Source organism: Hippocampus comes, unplaced genomic scaffold (assembly GCF_001891065.2).
Source record: "Hippocampus comes isolate QL1 unplaced genomic scaffold, H_comes_QL1_v1.1 scaffold290, whole genome shotgun sequence".
NCBI classification, from domain to species: Eukaryota; Metazoa; Chordata; class Actinopteri; order Syngnathiformes; family Syngnathidae; genus Hippocampus; species Hippocampus comes.
In genome coordinates this window covers 63,489-85,129 of record NW_017805629.1, presented here as the reverse complement: position 1 = coordinate 85,129, position 21,641 = coordinate 63,489, and the positions used below count along the sequence as shown (strand labels likewise).

The 21,641-nt window shown below is 42.4% G+C and overlaps 2 protein-coding genes across 5 annotated transcripts in view; both read left to right on the top strand.

Annotated features, from left to right (window-relative positions):
• The first annotated feature begins 2,515 nt into the window (after positions 1 to 2,515).
• On the top strand, positions 2,516 to 14,656 carry asb8 (ankyrin repeat and SOCS box containing 8). 3 transcript variants are annotated; one of them, XM_019881534.1, is made up of 4 exons: positions 2,590 to 2,677; positions 3,359 to 3,525; positions 3,610 to 3,714; positions 12,640 to 14,656. In XM_019881534.1, the coding sequence occupies exons 2-4, from the start codon at positions 3,397 to 3,399 to the stop codon at positions 13,273 to 13,275; spliced, it is 870 nt and encodes a 289-aa protein (XP_019737093.1). In that variant the 5' UTR covers positions 2,590 to 2,677; positions 3,359 to 3,396; the 3' UTR covers positions 13,276 to 14,656. The 3 variants fall into 3 exon arrangements, with proteins under 3 accessions (XP_019737095.1, XP_019737093.1, XP_019737094.1); XM_019881535.1 differs by lacking the exons at positions 2,590 to 2,677; positions 3,359 to 3,525; positions 3,610 to 3,714 and adding exons at positions 4,514 to 4,731; positions 4,816 to 4,920; XM_019881536.1 differs by lacking the exons at positions 3,359 to 3,525; positions 3,610 to 3,714 and having other exon boundaries at positions 2,516 to 2,677.
• A 201-nt stretch (positions 14,657 to 14,857) lies between these two features.
• atf7a (activating transcription factor 7a) overlaps positions 14,858 to 21,641 on the top strand; it is a 48,952-nt gene continuing 42,168 nt past the window's right edge. Inside the window, exon 1 of one of the 2 annotated variants that reach the window (XM_019881532.1) lies at positions 14,858 to 15,564. The gene's annotated coding sequence lies outside the window, so the exon portion shown is untranslated. Of the gene's footprint in view, positions 15,565 to 16,160; positions 16,265 to 21,641 lie in introns of those variants that run through there. The other variant, XM_019881531.1, reaches the window with a different exon arrangement.

Sequence of the window (21,641 nt, the reverse complement as noted above, 5' to 3'; positions counted from 1 at the left end):
TGGGGCAAAAATGAGCACATAACACCATCCAGTGTGGGTCCTTGGGCAAGATCCTTCACGCTATGCCTACCTCATACAATGATGATGAGAGACAATAAAATGAATGACATGCCGGCTCAGACGTCGCCCGGCCAAACAAGGTCTGCGTCAGGTGCTGGGGAACCAGAGCACCTTGATGAAAAATGGGCTACTGGAACAAAGCGGAGATGGGCGAGATGCGATAACATGGCTCTGTTGGAATGCTACTACTCAAGCAACCCTAGTCAGAGGGGTTACATGCAGAGAATGCGGGCTGAATGGTCACTTCGAAACCCACAGTCACGGTTGACCACGAAACAACTTGTAGCTCAGTGTTCCAACATCCACAAACGGCAATTGCTGTCACAACTTGAGATTGATAAGGTACAACGCAGATTCCATGGTGAAGGGCCCCAGGCTGCCAGATCAGATGAGGAGGTCATACCAGAGATTGGGAGGCAAGCCCCAATGAATGCAATGCTGAGCGAGGCAGCAATTGACCTGAAAGCTCAGATCATGGCGAGAATGAAAGCTGGACAACCTCGAAACCAATTATAATCATCACGACTACATCACTCACTAGGCTACGCCCCTTAAGTGTACCCATCCAAAGTGTGAATGGTGTGTGTGTGCGAGTGTGTGTGTTTTGCTTAATTACTCTTTCAAAAACAATTTGTTGAAACTTTGTTTTATGCTGGTTTTTATATACAACACACTGTTATTTCTATTTGATTAAAAAAAAAAAAATCACAGGGCAGTAACATTTTCATTCATTTTGTGCAATGAAGGCCACATTAGCAGCAGCAAACTGCATAAACCTGGTTTATGAGGTGAGGAAATATCGCTCAAACTATATCAAATTCGCTTTTTTTGTGATGGAGAGGAAGAGCTCACGCTTCATTGAATGGTACTTTTGGGGAAAAGTTCTTAAATGCATCGACCCATCGCTTCTCAAGTGTCATCCTGTAACTGCAGAGCGTGTTACTACACTGTTCCTAATAACACTTGCAGATTCACAGATGATTGTCTATGGAGTCTCCCTTCCAAGCACTCTCACTCCCACGCATCAGTACCAAAGAGGCCAATGTGTGGCATTAAAGAGCATTTCATGTATTTGAGCATATTAACAAAAGAAAAAAAAAATCCATCACCTCAAGAACTCCAAACATGTACAGTACAACATAGTACTGTACTTAACAATTTTGATCAATATGAAAACTAAATAACATTGTACTCACCAGCGATACTTCATGCAGAAGCTCGGACCTGTCTGTGTAGTACTCTAAATTTCTCTGAATTTGCCCCCCCCCCCCCAAAAAAAAATCCGCATTGAAAACAGCACCCTGCAAAGCAATGTTAGTTGAAATACCCACATAAAATCATTTATTTTCTTGAAAAGTACGCCTTGAAAGTGAATTTTCAATACGTTTTGACCGCACAGTTGCTGTGAACCAGAGAGGATGGAGAAACTCATTCGTCACTGGGCCTGCGGAATGGCTTTCCCCAAGGTCAATTAACAATCTGATTGGCTAAAAGAACCAGCGATTTCAGCGGTGTCTGTCCGTGCGCGCGCGCGCGCGCGCGCGTGCGTGCGTGCGTGCGTGCGTGCGTGTGTGCGTGCGTGTGCGTGCGTGTGTGTGTGTGCGTGTGTGTGTGTGTGTCGTCGACGTCGCCACTCGAGGTCAAGACAGACGCACTGGAATGAAGACAAAAGACCATTGGAAATAAATTATTTCCACTTCATTTAAGTTGCAAATGTAGATTCTGTGTTTCTGATATTGTCTGCACCTGTAGAGGAGGCCCTGCCGGAACGCCACTCGTTACTACACCGAACTAAACCTTTCTCAAATGCATTCGGACACTTGACATATATATATATATATATAAAAACGTTTTATTGGTGTTCAATTTTTTTCGCATTCAACGTAATGCATCAGCAAATGTCAACGGTTTGTTTAAAAACATATTTACGACGGTCATTGCAAGTGTGCGCTGTGAGCAATTGGGGTGGTGACAGCGAGGGAAATGCACTTGGCACAGACCAATTCCGCTCGTCTTTGCATCTTCAACACTGTGAAGCGCATCAGTCTGGATATTTGACTTTAATTGGTGATAGGAAAACTGAACGACAGACGGTACATTTGAGACACGCGTAAATGACGTGACGTCATCTTTAGAAGACGTCTTCATGAAACCCCTACACGACAGAGCTTCCATTGGCACCAACCCCTATGTGGTCCTACCTTTACAACAAATATTGAAATTAACATTGGTGCAACCCGCATCACACGTAGTGCAGATGTACGCGGTGCTCTGGCGGGCGCTTCCAGTCAAAGTCAAAATGCCAGACCCGATTGTGTCAGTCCAGACATGACACACTCATCACTTGTGGCACAAGATGAGGCAAAATCATTTTACCGATAGACTACTGCCGGGTCATACTGACGGTTTTAGCAAATATGATGAAAAGTGTTTTTTTTTTGCAAGTGTTCCGGACTTCTCAAACTGTGGTATGCACGAGTGCAGCGGTCTCGGAACATGGGGCGTGGTCACACGTGACGATAACGTCATGTTTTTGTGTCTGTCAAACCGAGTAGCAAATAAACGGTCCCACCAAACAGGCAGGCTGTCAAACGCGTCAGTTTGCTCATCACAAACGGTATGTCTTCGCATTTGACCGTCCACTTGTCGATGGTCCAAGGAAGGTTCATCGCCAAGTGCTTACAATTCATGTCGTTTGTGTTTTATGTGCCTCCCGTGTCCGATTCTCGATGCTAGTGGCGTTCGCTAGCTAGCGAGCTTGCTATCTGTAGGAGCACTGTAGACAGTGGTGCAAAAATAGCCGAGAATGTTTTCGAAATGAGACCGTCAGTTTGTGCTTTCTTACACGGTGTTTGGCTGTCAAACCTCGTCCCTGGGTGTAACGTGTCCATCGTTATCAACAATATCTTGTTTGGCATTGGAACGGGAGTAAAGCTAACGTTGCGGATTATGTATTTACATCGCTTCTAATGTCACATTTAGGGCTTTTTTTGCATGTTACCTGCTTGGGTCATTATTTCATGAAGCATAAATAATGAGTTATAATGCTAAATAATTTAAATATTCTGAGATTGGATGATTTTACAATGACATTTATTTATTTTACAATTCGACCTGGCCCATGTGTCTGTTTAAAAAATAAACAAATAAATAAACCAAACATGCCCATTATTAAGTACCAAAGTTTTCCCCACCTTGTCTTAGATGAACGCGGAGCAGAAGTCATGCAACGTTTGCTGATGTCTTTCACTGTTTTGTCCCCTTTAATGCTTAAAACCATGTATGTGATGTGCCATAGGGTCACCCCTGTATGGGTGCCATGGTCTTCAGTAACACATGAGCTCTACTATGTGGTACATTATGCAAAGCATTCAAAGTAAATACTCCCTGTCCGAGCGGCTCATCCGCACCATCGCCGCCATCCGCTCCTTCCCGCACGACAACGTCGAGGATCTCATTCGCAAGGTGACCTCTTTTGTTCAGTTATCTTTCTAAAGTATGTTTATCCACTTTTTGTGTTGATGGATCTTGTTAATATGTCACATTAAGGGCGCTGATGTGAACCGCATGCACGGCACACTGAAGCCCCTTCACTGTGCCTGCATGGTTGCTGATGCCGACTGTGTGGAGCTACTACTGGAGAAAGGGGCAGAGGTATGCGTCACACCATGATGAGTGGGCAGGCACTCTCAAGACCCAACTATTTTTATAAAAGCAACTTAAAATCACTTTTACCTATTATGCCTTCTTAAATGGTTGACAAAAGATTTTTTTTGTGGCACAGTTGGGATATGCAGTTCCCGTCAGATCACTATTGCAATTGTGGATAAAAATCATCTGTGTATTGGATACATGCCAAAGGAAGTGCAGCCTAAACACACTGATGAGATACTTCATCATTGTCAGCTTGACAAAATTGAAATACTGATTGGTGACATTTACACACTAGCACAGTGGTTCTTAGCCTTGTTAGAGGTACCGAACCCAACCAGTTCATATGCATATTCACCAAACCCTTCATTAGTGAAAAATAAAAATGTTTTTTTTTCCAAATTCAGGACATAAAAAAACGCATTTATTAAAAACAGAAAAAAAGTAAACACAATTAGTACTGTATATGGTTTTTTAATTGTGCACAAAATGAACCAGGTAGTGATGGCCAAGTGGGCATGTCAAAACTAATTGACATGTTGAGTCGGGTGTGTCTTAACCTCCATGGCAGAGGCTCCGTCGAACAGATGAGACTAATTCACCGAACCCCTAGGGTTCGATCGAACCCAGGTTAAGAACCACTGCACTCGTATCTGCCCAAACAGCACAAATAAACAGAAAACACTCACTGCAAATCTAAACTACAGGTAACGTAGTGAATTACATAATGTAAAGATGGCACAAACCCTATTCCAATGGAATTGGGACGTTGTGTTAAACCAGAGGTGCCCATGATGTCTTTCACTGTTTTGTCCCCTTTAATGCTTAAAACCATGTATGTGATGTGCCATAGGGTCACCCCTGTATGGGTGCCATGGTCTTCAGTAACACATGAGCTCTACTATGTGGTACATTATGCAAAGCATTCAAAGTAAATACTCCCTGTCCGAGCGGCTCATCCGCACCATCGCCGCCATCCGCTCCTTCCCGCACGACAACGTCGAGGATCTCATTCGCAAGGTGACCTCTTTTGTTCAGTTATCTTTCTAAAGTATGTTTATCCACTTTTTGTGTTGATGGATCTTGTTAATATGTCACATTAAGGGCGCTGATGTGAACCGCATGCACGGCACACTGAAGCCCCTTCACTGTGCCTGCATGGTTGCTGATGCCGACTGTGTGGAGCTACTACTGGAGAAAGGGGCAGAGGTATGCGTCACACCATGATGAGTGGGCAGGCACTCTCAAGACCCAACTATTTTTATAAAAGCAACTTAAAATCACTTTTACCTATTATGCCTTCTTAAATGGTTGACAAAAGATTTTTTTTGTGGCACAGTTGGGATATGCAGTTCCCGTCAGATCACTATTGCAATTGTGGATAAAAATCATCTGTGTATTGGATACATGCCAAAGGAAGTGCAGCCTAAACACACTGATGAGATACTTCATCATTGTCAGCTTGACAAAATTGAAATACTGATTGGTGACATTTACACACTAGCACAGTGGTTCTTAGCCTTGTTAGAGGTACCGAACCCAACCAGTTCATATGCATATTCACCAAACCCTTCATTAGTGAAAAATAAAAATGTTTTTTTTTCCAAATTCAGGACATAAAAAAACGCATTTATTAAAAACAGAAAAAAAGTAAACACAATTAGTACTGTATATGGTTTTTTAATTGTGCACAAAATGAACCAGGTAGTGATGGCCAAGTGGGCATGTCAAAACTAATTGACATGTTGAGTCGGGTGTGTCTTAACCTCCATGGCAGAGGCTCCGTCGAACAGATGAGACTAATTCACCGAACCCCTAGGGTTCGATCGAACCCAGGTTAAGAACCACTGCACTCGTATCTGCCCAAACAGCACAAATAAACAGAAAACACTCACTGCAAATCTAAACTACAGGTAACGTAGTGAATTACATAATGTAAAGATGGCACAAACCCTATTCCAATGGAATTGGGACGTTGTGTTAAACCAGAGGTGCCCATTATGTCGATCGCGATCGACCAGTAGATCAAGGACTCGTACCAAGTCGATCCGAGGTGGAGAGGGAAAAAAAAACATTTGTGTCTCTGTGCATGTTAGTAATATATTTTTTGTGTTAATGCACACTGCACCCTAATCATTCTATCAGTCTCACTTTCACAAAAAGTATTTTAAAAAGAAAAGAAAATAAAGCAGAGGTCATCTTTAACCTACGGTGACGTGTGACTGCGTCACCGGAAGTTGTTAGCGCTCAGGAGTCTGCAGTTGCAGCTTGCGATCCGAGTTGTTGCGCTATATCTTTTAGCGTTATCATTATTCTCATTCAGAGTTAGTTTTGTACAATTCACCGAGGGGATGGGCAAAGAATGGGAATCTGGAGGGCCGAGAGAAGCATTTTAAAATGGTATGCGTGAGCTACGATCGTTAACAGGCCACCTAAGTGCGTCACATGCCTCCGTGTCAGGCTATTGCTCATCATGGCATGCATGTGTACATGCACGTGCGCGCGTGCGGTAATGGGTCAATCTCGGGAGGTTGGTTGATTGAAAAGTAGATCTTCGGTCAAAAAAGTTTGGGCACCCCTGTCTTAAACAATACAGTAAATAAAGACAGAAGACAATGATTTGCAAATCATGTTCAAATTATATTTAAGTGAACACGCAACAAAGACAATATATATTTAATGTTCAAACTGATAAACGTCTTTTTCATGGACACCCTTCTGCTGATTTCCACAAGACAATGCCAAACAACAGTGTGTCTTCTTATTAAAAGATTGCAGGTATTAGACTGGCCTGCCTGCAGTCCAGTCTTGTCTCCCATTGAAAATGTGTGGCTCAACGGACACCCCAGCCTGTTGAAACTGTACATCAAACAAGAATGGGAAATAATTCCACCTACATAGCTTCAACATTGAGTGTCCTCAGTTCACAAACGTTTCTTGAATGTTTTTAAAAGAAAAGGTGATGTAACACAGTGTTAAGAATGACCCTGTTCCCGCTTTGTTGGAATGTGTTGCGGCCATAAATTTCTAAATTGTTTATTTTCTAAAAACAATTAAGTTCATCAGTTTGAACATTAAATATCTTTTAGTGTAGTCAGTTAAATATAGGGTGAGCATGATTTGCAAATCATTGTATTCTGTTTTTATTTGTTTAACACAATGCCCCAATTTCAATGGAATTGGGTTTTTGCAGTCTGTAGCCACAGCTTCCATGGGGTAGGCTGACAGATGTATGGCTGCCAGTGTGCGCTCACCCCCCTTCTGGCCACCATCAAACATCCACACCCAGCCGTACACCAGGGTGAGTGATGCTGTAGGCAAGGTGTGTGAAGTGCCCAAAGACAAAGCAACACATGATTCAAACAGAGCGGGAATGGAACAGTCGAACCGCGCAGGTACCGGACGACTGAGCCTTGGCCACACCCCAAAACAATCAAGCTTGGCAAGTGATGCCAGCCCAAGAGGTGGAAAATGATCATCAGCAGCAGCAGCACACATTCAGGCTCAGGCAAAGAAAGCTGCACTTGAAGTTTTTAGAGCAGCATTGAAGGCCAAACGCACTCTGGAGGAACAAACAGAGGAACTGAGATGAAGAAAAGACACACTCGAAACTGAATTGGTTGCTACTACTGCCGAGCTTGTGGTTCCTACCACTTCGATTTTCAAGCTTTCCCAAAGATTCAAGATGATGGACTGCAATCCTATTTTGAAATAGAGAAAAGAGCAAAAAGAAATGATACCTCCACTTTCAACAAACATGAAAAAGGAACTCTTATGCCAAAGGGAAAGGAATATCAACCCAGACTTGTGGGCCCACAAATATAGCTCTTTATAAATCAAAATGTAGATATTGCCCCTACAAAGTAACAGTCTGGAGAGTCAGCTGAGTTGAGCAAGCCATGGACAATCAATAACCCCACCTCTTTTCAGCCCTCAACCAAAAAATCCAAATGCAGTCTCACCCACCTTTACGAGGAAATGATGCAACATCAGCACTTGTGAGCTACTACAATGGCAAAATGAAATATCAACATTGTTAAGATGACAACAATCGGCCCATTTCCTACCACCAAGGCAAATCCCATATTTTGATGGGGACCCACTTCAATAAACGACATTTGTCAGAGCCCTTGAACATTATGGAGAGCGCAGTGCCAAGCAGAAGAGGGGACTGTTTATATTTTCTCGACAAGTACACCAGAGGCAACCAGAGGTGTTCATACTTCGCTGTCAGCATATGGCGCCAGACAGAGGTTAGACTGCAGCTGAACAGCTTTTACAAGAGGACTTTGGAAATGAACACCAGATCACTTATGTGTGCCCTGCAGATTGGCTAGCAACCAGTTCAGGGTGTTCCCCGCCTACTGCCCTAAGATAGCTGGGATTGGCTCCAGCACGGCCGCGACCCTCGTGAGGCTAAGCGGCTCAGATGATGGATGGATGTTGTAATGCAGTGCATTTCACGATGCACAATACATGACAGGATTGAATATGCCGGCAAATATGAAAATGGTCATTCTAAAGCTTCTGTACAAGCTGGAGGGAAAATGCAGAGTTTGATTATTGTCACATTGATTGAACAACGGGTCACAATCGGATCTGATCCAATTTTTGGCGACATTCAAGAATACCCCACTCACCACGGTAATTAAATACATGTTAACACAACAAAATGTGAGTTGAAGTCAAGCTTTCAAGAGACGGTTTTGCAATCTATCGTGACCACCGTTGAAACGGCTGCATCAAAGGAAATTAAGATATCCTCCCCAAGTTCAAACGGCCTAGAATTTCACCTGCAAATATCATCAGCATGTGTGTTTACTGTGATCAAGGTCACCCATTGGAGAAGGGTGCAATGTTTGAGGAGAAAACACAGAAACACAAGATAAACTTTCCAAAGGAAAAACTATGGCCGTCTGCTTTGACTGCCTTCTCATTGGGCATAGAAGCAAGAAATTAGCCATGTGCCCACATTTGAATACTGTTGATGTTCCCTGCATCCAAGCAGGCGTGGAGTTCTTGATGGGAACCAATGCATCCAAGTTGCTCCAGGGAAGTAATGAACAGTCATGGGAACGGCCCATATGCCATTAAGACCCTGTTGGGGTGAGTTACTGTGTTAATGGCCCCTCTAAAGAATACGGTGATGATCGGCGTTAATAGGACATCTGGAGCAAGACTGGCAGAGTTGCTGAAGGAGCAAGACAAACCACAATTTGAATGAAAAAACCACAGATGATAATGAGATGTCAAAAGAGGTGATAAGGACAATGACACAAGCGTTTGGCAGTGGCATGCCTAAAAGCACAAGTCCCTCCAGATTAATAAGGATGACGAAGTTTCACAATGAGCTGGTGAAAAGCAGCAAATGGTCAAGTTGCGTTAGAGGTGTTTTTCACCATGATAAATCCCGCATAATAAAAAGTGATCTGAAGATCCCAATGATCTTGAAGCTCTCGGCTCCAATAATTTGCTCACAATGAAAGCAAACCCCGCCCTACCACCTGGACTGTTTCAAAAGGAGAACAGAGACATCAAGCGAGGATGGCGGCAGATGCGGTACAGCTCTGGCCTTATTTGAGGTGATGGCTAAGAGAAAATCCCTAACTTTTGCTACAGGAATGTCAAAAATTATGAAAGGCGAGATGGAATGTCGTGTCGTGAGAGATTGTGCTTATTGCAGCTCATACAGCCCCACGCAGTTCTTGATTGCTTGGAAAAGTTTTACCAACGTATCCAGACAAAAAGGTATTAGTGTCTTTTGCTAAAGTGCAAACTAAAACTTGGGTATTGGTTAGGCCAAATACCGAACTGTGTCTTCTACAAGAATCTGTGGCATGAAATTCTAGTTCCGAAATATTGTAACCTCTGACTTACAGAGAAGGTTTTGTGTTTCTGTGAAATGAACGGCTGCATTAAGAATCTAGATCAGTGGTATCCTCACTCGGTCCTCAAGCGCCAATGTCCTGCCCTTTTTCCATCTTTCCCGGCTGCAACACACCTGATTCAAAGGATCAATCGGCTCATCTGTAAGCTCTGAAGAACCAAGATAACGATCCTGATAATCTGAATCAGGTGTGTTGCAGTGCGGAGAGATTGAAAACAGGCAGGACAGCGGCCCTTGAGGACTGAGTTTGGACACCCCTGATCAATATCCACTGTGATTGTTCATGGTCTCCTGCCATTCACAACGCGAGGCGCGCGTGTTGGATGGATATTACATTCTTCTTTGTTTTTCTCTTTGTGTTGTGATTCCTTGTTTTGGGCAAGTGTTAGTGTTGAAATAGCATGCTCTAAATCAGGGGTGGCTTACCCGCGGCTCGCGAGCCGCATGCGGCTCTTTGGCTGGTTCAATGTGGCTCCCGGGCTTTCACATGACAAGCGTCAAACGCCTCGCCGGTGGCAATGCCATTCAAACAACGGCGCTAAATACACAGAACGTACTACATCAGCCTATCATCAATCCCGTTACTTGATTGACATAGAGGGCAACCAATCAGATGACTGAATCACCGCCCACGCACAAACAATGGCGCTAAACGCTAAGCTAATCAGCGAATTACCTCTGATGTCAAGGACTGGTCCCAAGTCGACCGCAAGGGGTGGGAGGTTTTGACAGTAGTTAGTTATTGACTGATTTCTCCAAAAAATATGGATAACATTGAAAATACAAGCTAATAAAATTTTCTTAATCAAAAAAATAATAGAGTATTTGAGTGAAAAATGAGCCGTCCTGGCCAGATGATCCCTTCAAGGTACACAACTATAATAATAATAATAATAATAATACATTTTATTTATAAGCGCCTTTCAAGACACCCAAGGACACTTTACAATAACAAAAAACACAGAACAATGCGGGTTGAGCAGCGGCAGCCAAAACGCGCCAGCGTTCAGTCAACCCGGAAGTCAGAAAGAAACCACAAGGGAGGGAGAGGGGGAGAAAAAAAACCACGCTCGAACTATCCTCATTTTGAGGATAATTTGAGTTAGGCAAAAAACTCCTGCACAAGCATATGACAGTTACAACAGGTCACAAGACATAAACAATGAAGACGGTGATACAAGGGAGTGTATGAAGGAGGGGGTGATGGTGGGGGACTAGCTTCCGTGCATACTTTCATCAGGGGAAGGTCGAGATAGCAGATGTTGTTTTGGTAGCAGGCTGCCCAAGAATTTAAGACAGCCTTGAGTCCGTGGCTTATGTCTCTTTAGTGGCGTCGATCAGCCAAATCCGTGATTTCTGTCAATATTTGAGCACGGATTCCAGTTTCTCCAAGTTCTTGACCATCTTGCAGAGACGCTCCAAAACCGCAACAGTTTGTGGTTGAGCACAGTCTGAGTTTGAGTGTTGGACATCCTCACTATGCCATTCTTAGACCAGCAGCCTCTTCACTTCCTATAGAGCCGCTCCCGTCGGTTGAATTTTGCGATAGATAAGGAAACTGCTAACACCAAACAGCAGCATACCTGTTATCGGAAGGCCGATAATGTAGATGTCATCCACATCCTCAACGGACATTGTTGACAGGCACACCATTCTCCGCTTCCTCCAAGGATCTAGGGTGTACCCAGCAGCAAAAGTCCCCGAGGGGCAAGTAGGCTTCCCACTGCCTGCTCTTCTCATCGAGAAAATTTTGTCGATGGCATCGAGAGACCAAAAGCGTCCGCCTTCGTCGAGAGCCAAGCAAGAAGTGGCTCTCAACTGCATGTCTGGGCAATGTAAACATCATTACTTAATGTAGTACAGCCTAAATACTGCTAGTACCAACTAAGTGTACACACTCATTCTTTGAATCCAACTTCCTTCAACAAGCCACCAGGCCTTTTAAAGGCTCACATTTTTCGGTCACAATTAAACACATACAGTACACTATAGTGCTATGGAATGTGAAGAGAGCAACCCCAAGTGGACAAAATAATACATGCAACGCTGTCATCAGGCTGAAATCTCTGTCCAAATGTGGCCAATTCCTTATATTTTCACAGTTGACGTGGTTCTCTTGTTTTTACAAATTTTTGACCTATTAAAGGTGTTGAAAATGGCTTGCTCTCTTGATGATGCAATGTTCATGATTGAACAAACATGTTTTGCGGGGTTTCCAAAAAAGTGATGCTTTTGGAGCTTTGAGAAATCTGCCTGCGGCCAGCAATACATTTTGGTATTACAGTGGAAGCCCGAAATACTCGCTGTTTGGCAGCCACAGACTCCCATATTTGGAGATGTTTTTTTTTTCCAATATTATTTTACATTTTTGTTTCTTTTTTTTGTTGTTTTTGTTTTCTCCCGCATGCATTTCTTGTGGATTCTTTTTTTTTTTTAAATCAACAACACTTTGGGGGGTTTAAAACAAATGTCATTGCATTTCAATGGCCATCAGTCACACTCTTGACTATTCGTGGTAGATAGCGACTAGGCCGGTCCACTGTATATGCATGAAGCGTTAAAATTTATATAAATAATAAAATCGATATTTGGTCAATACTTTGCGCAAAAACAATAAAGTTGATCTCTTTGAACCTTAAATATCTTGTCTTTGTAGTGTATTCAATTAAATATAGCTTAAACATGATTAAAAAATTATTGTATTCTGCCTTATTTATGTTTAACACACCATACCAACTTTATTGGAATTGGGTTAGTATAATTAACTCAGGAGGGTTAAATCATTTTTCATTTTTTGTATTTAAAAAAGAAGTTCAAAATATTGTTTGAATTTTGTTCAATTTCACAATCCATCTTATTGTTCAATTTTAACCCCCCCCCATATAATTTTATATCTTTTTGTTTGAAACCTGAAATGAGGCAAAAGATCAAAACATTCAAGAGGGCCAAATACTTTCGCAAGCCACTGTATATAAAACCCTGATACATTTGGATTTTGCGTTGTAAAATGCTGCCCTGGCGTAACCTCTACATCTTGTCAGGTGAACGCTTTGGATGGATATAACCGCACGGCGCTCCACTATGCAGCAGAGAAGGACGAGAGCTGTGTGGAGGTCCTGCTGGAGTACGGGGCCCAGCCCAACGCTCTGGATGGCAACAAGGACACTCCGCTCCACTGGGCCGCCTTCAAAGACAACCCCGAGTGTGTGCGAGCGCTGCTCGACAGCGGGGCTTGCCCCAACGCCCGCGACTACAATAGTGACACGCCGCTGAGCTGGGCAGCCATGAAAGGGAACCTGGAAAGCGTCAAAGTGCTTTTGGACTATGGCGCACAGGTGCACGTGACCAACTTGAAGGGCCAGACACCCATCTCCCGACTGGTGGCACTCTTGGCACGCGGCCTGGGCACCGAGCAGGAGGAGGAGTGCCTGGAACTGTTGTGCCGAGCAGCCGGGCGTTTTGAGATCCGCCGGGCCGACGGAACGCTTCCCAAGGAGCTCAGTAAGGATCCTCAGCTGCTTGCCAGGCTCACCGGCATGGCGGCCAAAGCACCTACACTGCGTTCTCTCGCGCGTTGTGTCATTAGGCAAAGTCTTGGCGTGCGGTTCCTGCCCACAGCAGTCAAAGAGCTTCCTCTACCAGAGACCATCAAGGAATATCTCCTCCTCAGAGACTAAGACAGTGTCAGGTGATGGCAGAGTTTTTCTCCTCTCCTCAAATAACCACGACAGCCTCTCATGTCCCTTTTCCACTGTGCACTACTGGATTGCCTCAGTCGAAAACTGCGCTGCACTGATGGTCTCAGTCCGGGAGATGCTAGCTAAAGTAACTCACTTACACTACTCTCGTTTTATGATCCAGCTGTAATCGGTATCTTGGAAAAAAAAATATCTACAAGGGCAGATGTGTCAAATGTTTCTTATAGGAGGAAAAAGCTAAACTCAGATGACAGGTATTGAACTGATTTAACACAATAGTTTTTTTTTTATACTTAGCAAAGTATTATACAGTATACATGTAACATTTTAGAATGAATGTACATCGATCATGGGAGAGTGCCTGGATTTGGATCTTGAACACTTCTGTAAAGCAAGGCTACATTAAAATTGGTCAGGGAAATCACACTCATCAGAATAAATTTGTAACCTTACCAGAATTAAAAAAAATATTTCAAATCATATCACTAAAACAAATTGATATATTTTTGATAAATGTGGTTCTTATACCTTCACTACTTCACTACTTACTACACTTCACTAAACGGGAGCATATAATTCCTGTTGCTAACAACAGTGAAGTAAAACGAGATTTTCATGTGTTTAACATTTAGCATGTTCCAATATCGACTGATGGGATATCGATTTGCCATTGGAACTACGACGGAACTGCAGATAATCCGATACAAGAGGGCGTCGTAGGTACAGTAGGAAAGGGGCAGGACGCCGGCATTTGACATGTGAAGTCTCTTTTGATGGATTGTCACCAGAAGTAGAGGGAAGTGTCTTTCAGAACGGCACACGAGTGTACAACCGCACCATACGTACATTCATATTATAATTCATGTATGCACCTTTTGTATTCCGAGCACTTGAAAAGTCTGTCACAGTGATCTTCAATGCACGGTATGAGGATGAGGGGTCTTGTTTAATGTTGTCCCAGGGATCATCGAATGTTACCGTCTTTTACACTACTGAGGTAACAAATGATGGGAACAGTGTATGTGTCATTTTCGAACTTTGTGAAATTCATTGGGCACACAAGTTTCGCCCTATAACGTGATGACATCTTGCCTGCTGTTCTGTGTGCAATTCAATCAAATGTCAAGCAAGCTGCCGATGAGAAGCGAATGGTTTAATTTACTCACCGTTCGCTAACATCCCCACTTGATGTTTTTTAAGCCTGTCTTTAATTTATCAAGGCAAGAACTTTAATTTACTAATGTTTTTAAGATTTACACAATATGCTTTGTACTATCTAAGTTGAAAATGGATGATTTTGTGTTGTGGTGCTGCAGATATATAATCATGTTAAAGTCGCATCTCGTTTACGCCTGCAAAAGTGCTGCTTTTTTTGAAGGGGGTGGGTAACCTTCATGACAGTAATGACTTGTTTCTGCGTAGTTCTTCAATATTCATCATCAACTTGTCATTTAAATAAATCACATCAGCGATCCACATTACACAATTACTTAAAAGCAAACGGCCTCGTTTCGAAGACTGTCAAGAGTTAACGATGATCAAAAGGAACAATCAGATACGTCGTTTAAGTTGCACTTAGAGGAAGGTGCTCAACGTTTCACTTTATTCACTCTTAACTAGCTAAATAGGGTTGAATAATTCAACCTTGTAGTCAACTGGTTTTGCAGTCCATTTTCGCTTAGTTACGGTCTCGGGTTTGAAAGACAATGTCAGAAAAATTTAGGTATAATATAATGTATTATATATGTAATAATATCACCGTCTTTTTTAAAGGGGTGCCTTGATGTGGAATTTTATAACCCGTAAGAAGAATGAGATGTAATGATGTAAGGCTTACATCATCACGTAAATTTAAGTCACTAAATGGGCGCGCGCGCACATCCAATCGCTTCTCGAATCTCCTTGAAGCCTTTTAACGTTACTCATAAAAAGCCTGTGCAGTGCAGCTGACTTTCTCTTCCTGAAGTAGCGTTTCACGAGAGACGATTATTGGCCTCATTCCTCCCTCTTTGAATGTCCTCTTTTCTTCGGATATTTAGTTTATTTTATGCGATCGCTAAGTGCCATAATGGAGCAGATCAAAAGAGCGCAGTGCCGCAAACGTCACAATCGCTCCCCAGCAGCCGCAACAGCGGAGTCAGCGTCACACAGTGACTAAAGGTTGAACACAACTTGGAAGACCGCAATTATTCATGGTAGTAATTCACAGATCCGATTCTTCCACCCTACTGTGTATTCAATTCGCTTGTTAGGACGCACACTCTTCAGGTAACTCCAAGTATGCTCGTTGTCTGCCTTTGATCGTATTCTCTTCTTCCCAACCGCACCTGGATCAACACCTTGTATCAAAAAAACCGCAATACAAAATGTTATTCACAATTATCAATAGCCTAGTCTGTGATGAAAAAGAAAGCAATTCAAACAGCTCGGTATTAAAAGCTCACGCTGGTATTTTGAAATATTTTAATCAAAGCCATGTTTGAAGATCATGACTAGATAAATGTATACCAAATGGAAAAAGACAAATGGAAAAAGCTGAGAGCTGAGTTTTCCCACTTTTTGTTTTATAAATCGAACATGATCACCTTCAGCCTATCACAATTACGTCCTCTACTGAAGTAATACACTTCTACTTCATCAAGATGATATGAGTCAATTTTGTCATCATGCTTATTTCCCTTTGCACTAGTTAAAAGGCTACTGTTGTGGCAAAATTAGACCGTATTATTGTCTACTTGCCAGGGATCAACAGGCACCATCTTTTTAAATCTCTATCGCTTTTTCCTCTTGCTTAGATTGGATGCACATTTTGTTGTATTTTGGAGAGAGGGGACACTTTTTATGTTAAAAAAAATAGAGCGCTCATGACCGCATCGTGAAGGACTTCAGTTCTCGCGATAGGTCGACGTCGAGGGGAGTGTCAAATTCCAGGGGAAAGGAAAGGAGAGCCAGAGACAGAGGCACAAGAGTGAGTTCGTAAACACTTTATTACCATTTAAGTACTACGTGAATGTGTCCCTGGCGTTAGCCGTTAATGAATTAGCTTTTCGCACGCTCCTTTTCAAGCTGTGTTGTTGTTTTTAAAATGCACGACAAGTGTTAGGGCTGCTCCAACCTTTCATTCGGATTCGCTTTGAACTCCCAAGTGTCAGTCTGCTAACAAGGCAACTGATAGTTTATTTTCCCCGACTTTTATCAGTTTGACGGCCCGTAAAGTGTGTCGCGCGCTTCGGCTCAAGTCGGCTACGTGTGCATTAGCGTTTATTTGACAGTGTTGTCATGTCGGAAACTGTCAATAATGGCGTTAGTAACGCCGCCGAGTGTGCTTTTGGCCCGTTGTTAAACGCTAGCACAGCAGTTAGCCATTAGTTGTTTCTTTTTTTTTTCTTTACCTTTTTTTTTTCGTCTCGTGGGTACAAAAAGTGATTTCGGAGCTTTTAGCCAATGAGCGTCTGCTAGACGAGCCAAGTGACAGCCTCGGTGGCTTTGATTGCCTCACATGTTATTGATTGACGTGCACGCAAGCCAATCAAAGAAGCGAATTGGCTGCCGTATTACGGTAAAAGGCGGGGCAAGTTTGCCTGAAATTGATGGAGGCTAAAAACGATATAGTAGAATACGGCAAACTCTTGTCGCGGTTATGTTATTGCTGTGCACGATACTTTCTCCTTAGCGTATTGGACGTCACAAAAGTGTTTTCTGTTCAGTCGCGGTATCGTATACTTGTGGCTCTGCAACAGGCTCCAGTAATGATGATATGTTTAGTATTGATACCTAAGCTGCTGAAAGCCTCAGGAGTCAAACATGTGCTTGTCAACGCCTTCGGTAGGAATGTAGGTCACGTTTTTGGCACACTTTACGATTCCAAAGCGAGAGACACGAGCAGGCGTAATATACTCACTGGCCACAAATTGGACATGTTAAGTCACATAAATGTGGCACCAGCACACTGGCACCATATTGCTTGTTTACTTTATCACCTTTTGGCGTTGGAACATCAGCCCTGAGCGGCTGTTTATTATTATCATCCTTGCGACTTTTTGGGGCTTCAAAATGTCCATAAACTCGTCAGTTTCTGCAAGTGTGTATTTCTTCGGAATATGTATGTTATCTAATGGGGGAAGCACTTTGCATCAAAGTTCCCTGACTGAACTTTAATGGTCTTGTCAGTATTTACCATGATAAAAGGGATGCGAGGAGCCTTTCATCATCGCTTTAGTTATTCTTCATCCGATGGATGAATGGCCTTTTTGTGGCTCCCAACATGGCCCAAAATTCACATTCAAACAAGTGTATCTTGTTATCCTGTGTTTGTGTTTTATTTAGCTGGAGCATGGTACCCAAGTTTGATGAGCATTTTAGGGACTTCCCACGAAAAAGGGGGTTCAAGGGCCTCTTCATTGCAGCTTGAATTGTATTCTTTCTCTGAAAAATAACCTCTGTCCTTCATGCATTGTCCTGCACGGTGTGGTCGCATGGCATGAATATAGCTTTTAGACCAGTGGTGGGTATTGGATTTCATTTGTTCCGTTGTCCAAATCACAGGTCCATTTGCTTACATAAATACATGTAGGGGGCCCAGCTTAGAAGGTCATAACCCACATTAACAGCACCTCAGGATCCCACTGTGGACCAATAGCCAACTTACGTTCTTATTCTTTTCTGTTTGTGGGGGTCTCCCCCTACCCTCTAGCAATTCAAGCCTCCAATTCCAACGTCATGGAGGCAGCGTGAGCTATTAATACAGTTTGTTTAGTCAGTTTCCTAGCAAGCTACATCAAACACAGGGTTGCTGTTGCTGCTTTTAGCTGAGACTTGTTCCCTAACACCTGCTGAGTCGGAGAAACCCAAGTTCAACGGAAGGAGCTTGGCTGTAGCTCAATGGGAAGGATAAAAACAATCTGGACACTTTTAAAGGCTTCCATGTCACCTTGGACGAAAGGAGGTGAAAATAGGCACACTTGATATCTGGTGTTGGAATGAATGGGATTAAAGCAGTGCTACAGTAGACCCTACCATTTTCAACACCATCCCTTCATCCCCTCTTGGAATTCACTCCCCCACACCCCACACACACTCTCTTTTTCATACATACGGAATAACTGGAATTGAATAATCTTTCTGATATCACTCCGTACCGTTTGTGTTTGTAGTTACTGAACAAACATCTGAAACAACAGCCAGAGCCAAAATCGACACAAACAACTACATGCAGGTCAACATCGTTCCACAAGATGGAAATAAACAATAAGACAAATAATACAAATGTTAAATGTTGCACAATGTTTAGTTAAACTGGACATGGTTAAAACCCCATTTTTATTACTTTGGTGAGTATTTGATTGTTGTTGTTTTTTTTAAAACTATTTCAACGATTAATCCAAACAAAAAAGGCTGAATTTAGGTAATTTTATTCTGAAATAACATCTAACCGTTAGTAAGAGGTTGACACAACGATGAAAAAGCCAAATACAGTGAAACTTCTCTACAACGAAACCTACATGGGTGAAAATACCCCCTAGTGTGAAAAAATCTTCATGCATTAACACCATTCCCACTTTCCTGCCCCCCATACAATGAAAAAAAAAGCTGTTGTGTTATACGAAATCTTTTTCTCTGCTCTTGCCTCGCGACGAGATTCACTACAACGAAGTCTAATCCAACAGTTACCTCTACTGCTTCGTTCGGAAATGGCAACAGCAACCACCACACTGGTTTACACATGCGCAGTAGTCCAGGAAGTATTTCATACCTGTCAACTTATACGTTTTCCCCGTATTTTATACGTTTTTTTTATCATTTCAAATCATGTAAGACGTATTACAACTTTTATATAGGGGGAAAAAAAAAACAATTGTGAACCAATCTCACAAAGACCATTTTGGCTCAAATCCAGATCGTCTCACCTGCTGGTAACCAACGACAATGCCGTCGTCGATCGCTACTATTGTCATGGAAAACCAGCAAAAGTAATCCTCAATCGTATATTTTTTTTCATCACTGCGTATGGTCGGATTGACAAAGCATGATGTGCGCATGCGCAGTAAGCCGTTGTACGGGTTTTTGTTGCTTTGTAAGGGGAATCGTAATCATTTATAAGGGCAGCTATTAGCCGAGGTTGACATGTATGGTATTTGTTGTTAGTTTCAGACGGAGCACGAACGTTGCATTGCTAAAATGGCTACAAAACGGACATTTTGACGTCAAGCAGCTTATACAAGAAGAGCTCTGACACTGGAAGAGAGGGTAAAAGTGATCAAAATGAGAGACGGAGGAAGCAAAATAAGACGTTATCCAAGAATAAGTGAAAGTGAATGCTGATCGTAAATTTCGCAATTTCTTTCCCTTTTTTCTTTCTACACTGACTATATGAAGTGTCAAATAAGTGTATGCTCATACTTATGCATGATTGGAATAAAAATAAAGAGTACACATACGCGTGTGTGTGTGTGTGTGTGTGTATGTGTGTGTGTGTGCGCGTGCGTTTACATCTGAGATCAAATTTGCTACAGTGAAAAACCCCCTGTTGTGAGAAATTTCTTGCTGCAAACATGATTTCGTTGTAGAGGAGTTTCACTATAGGCACATTGCTCAACATTTCCGTGTTGAAAGGCTTCTCCCACCTCTGGCCGCTAGGAGGCAGCATTGCTGTCTCCATTGAACATGATGGCAATGAGCGATCTCCCGTTTTTTGTTAAATACAGTCATACCTCGGTTTTCGACCATAATCCGTTCCAGAAGGCTGTTCAAAAAGCGATTTGTTCGAAATCCAAAACTGTTTTTTTAGCCCATGATTAGGGGCTCAGACACTATGCAGAAATAACAAAAAGTCAGATTTGCGTCAATCACAACAAACACGTCTGCTCACAATGAACGTTACATGAGGAAGCGTCACTTCCTCGTGTAAGGGAGCCGAGAGGCGTCAAGTGGTGTATTCGTGTTTGCTCAGTTTGGTCGAAAACTGGTTTTCGGTGGTAATCCGAAGCGTAAAAATCTCAAATTATCTGGTCGAAAACCGATCTGCTCGAGAACAGACATTTGAAAACCGAGGTTTGACTGTAATTGGAAATCGAAGAAGAAAAACAAGTTACTGACCTTCTATTATGTGTTTATTTAACATACGTCGGGGAACAAAAGCCGACCATAATTTGTTAGCCTCGAGCTTGTTTTGCCTTGACACAGAAGACTGCGGACAAAGAAAACAGACACCTTTGATGTTCATGGGAACTTTCTTTATTGGGGTCACACAGTACCAACAATGGAACATAGAAGTGTTGCTGCGATGTACATTGGCATTGTTTCCAGATGCGTGTTAACATTCGCTATGCAGATTTGCGCGAGCCACGATGTTGACGGCAAGTTTAGGGAAAAAAATGTGACTTTGCATTTAATGTGAGTTCATGTTAATGGAAACCTGAAAAGATATTTGCTGTTGAAAATCGTGAAATGTAAATGAAACTAGTAGTGCTGCTGCTACCAGACACTAGTTTTTGGTAGAAAGTGCAAATATTCGGTATGTAGCGCAGCGCGAGAGATCTCGCTCTTGTTATATGAAATGAAAACTGTAAGGCCTCATGCAACCGATTGGTAGCCTCACGATAGCCGGTGCACAACTCTACGATTGATGTATCCCGGGAGTCTTAGCAGATTTTGCATTGATTGAAGAGTCTGCTACCGATAGAGGTTTTTTGTTCCCAACCCAAAGATCCACATTAGTGTTGCGCTTGACGTTTGTACTGACTACATCATCATGAAAGCCGTGTCAAACATTTTGGTTTTCGCATTTTGTTACAAGAGAGAGGCTGATGTATTCGGACCCGATCTCGGTATGATGCAGTCAGTGCAAATACCATAAATGACGTTCCCTTTTAGATGATGAATACAGTAAATATTCTCTAGTACGAACTCGTGTTTGCGCTGTCCAATTTGTCCTGATAACAGAAATTCCTCATTTGGGAAATGAGCATGGTACATGTCCTTTATGAACCTGCAAGTACCCCGGTATGTTGACAAAAATGCACGTGTAACAACACAATCAATAAAAATACAAAAATATACTGTCCAAAAACTTTATATAACAAAAACTGCAATACAGGTGTATCCAAAAAAAATCAAACAGTAAAATACGTTCAGTATTGTTTATTTTTTTTATGTCTTTGGGAAAAAAATGTGTCTATTTTGGATTGTTTTGTTGGATGCATTCTTTGGTTTATGACAATGTTTGCCTGCGTGTCATACAGTTTTCTTGCTAGTTGCAAGTAATTGTCCCGTTGATCACCGACGTCTGGTAATTCTTGTGCATACTGAAGGATTTTTGTTGCCATTTGCATTGCTTCCTTGCTGGA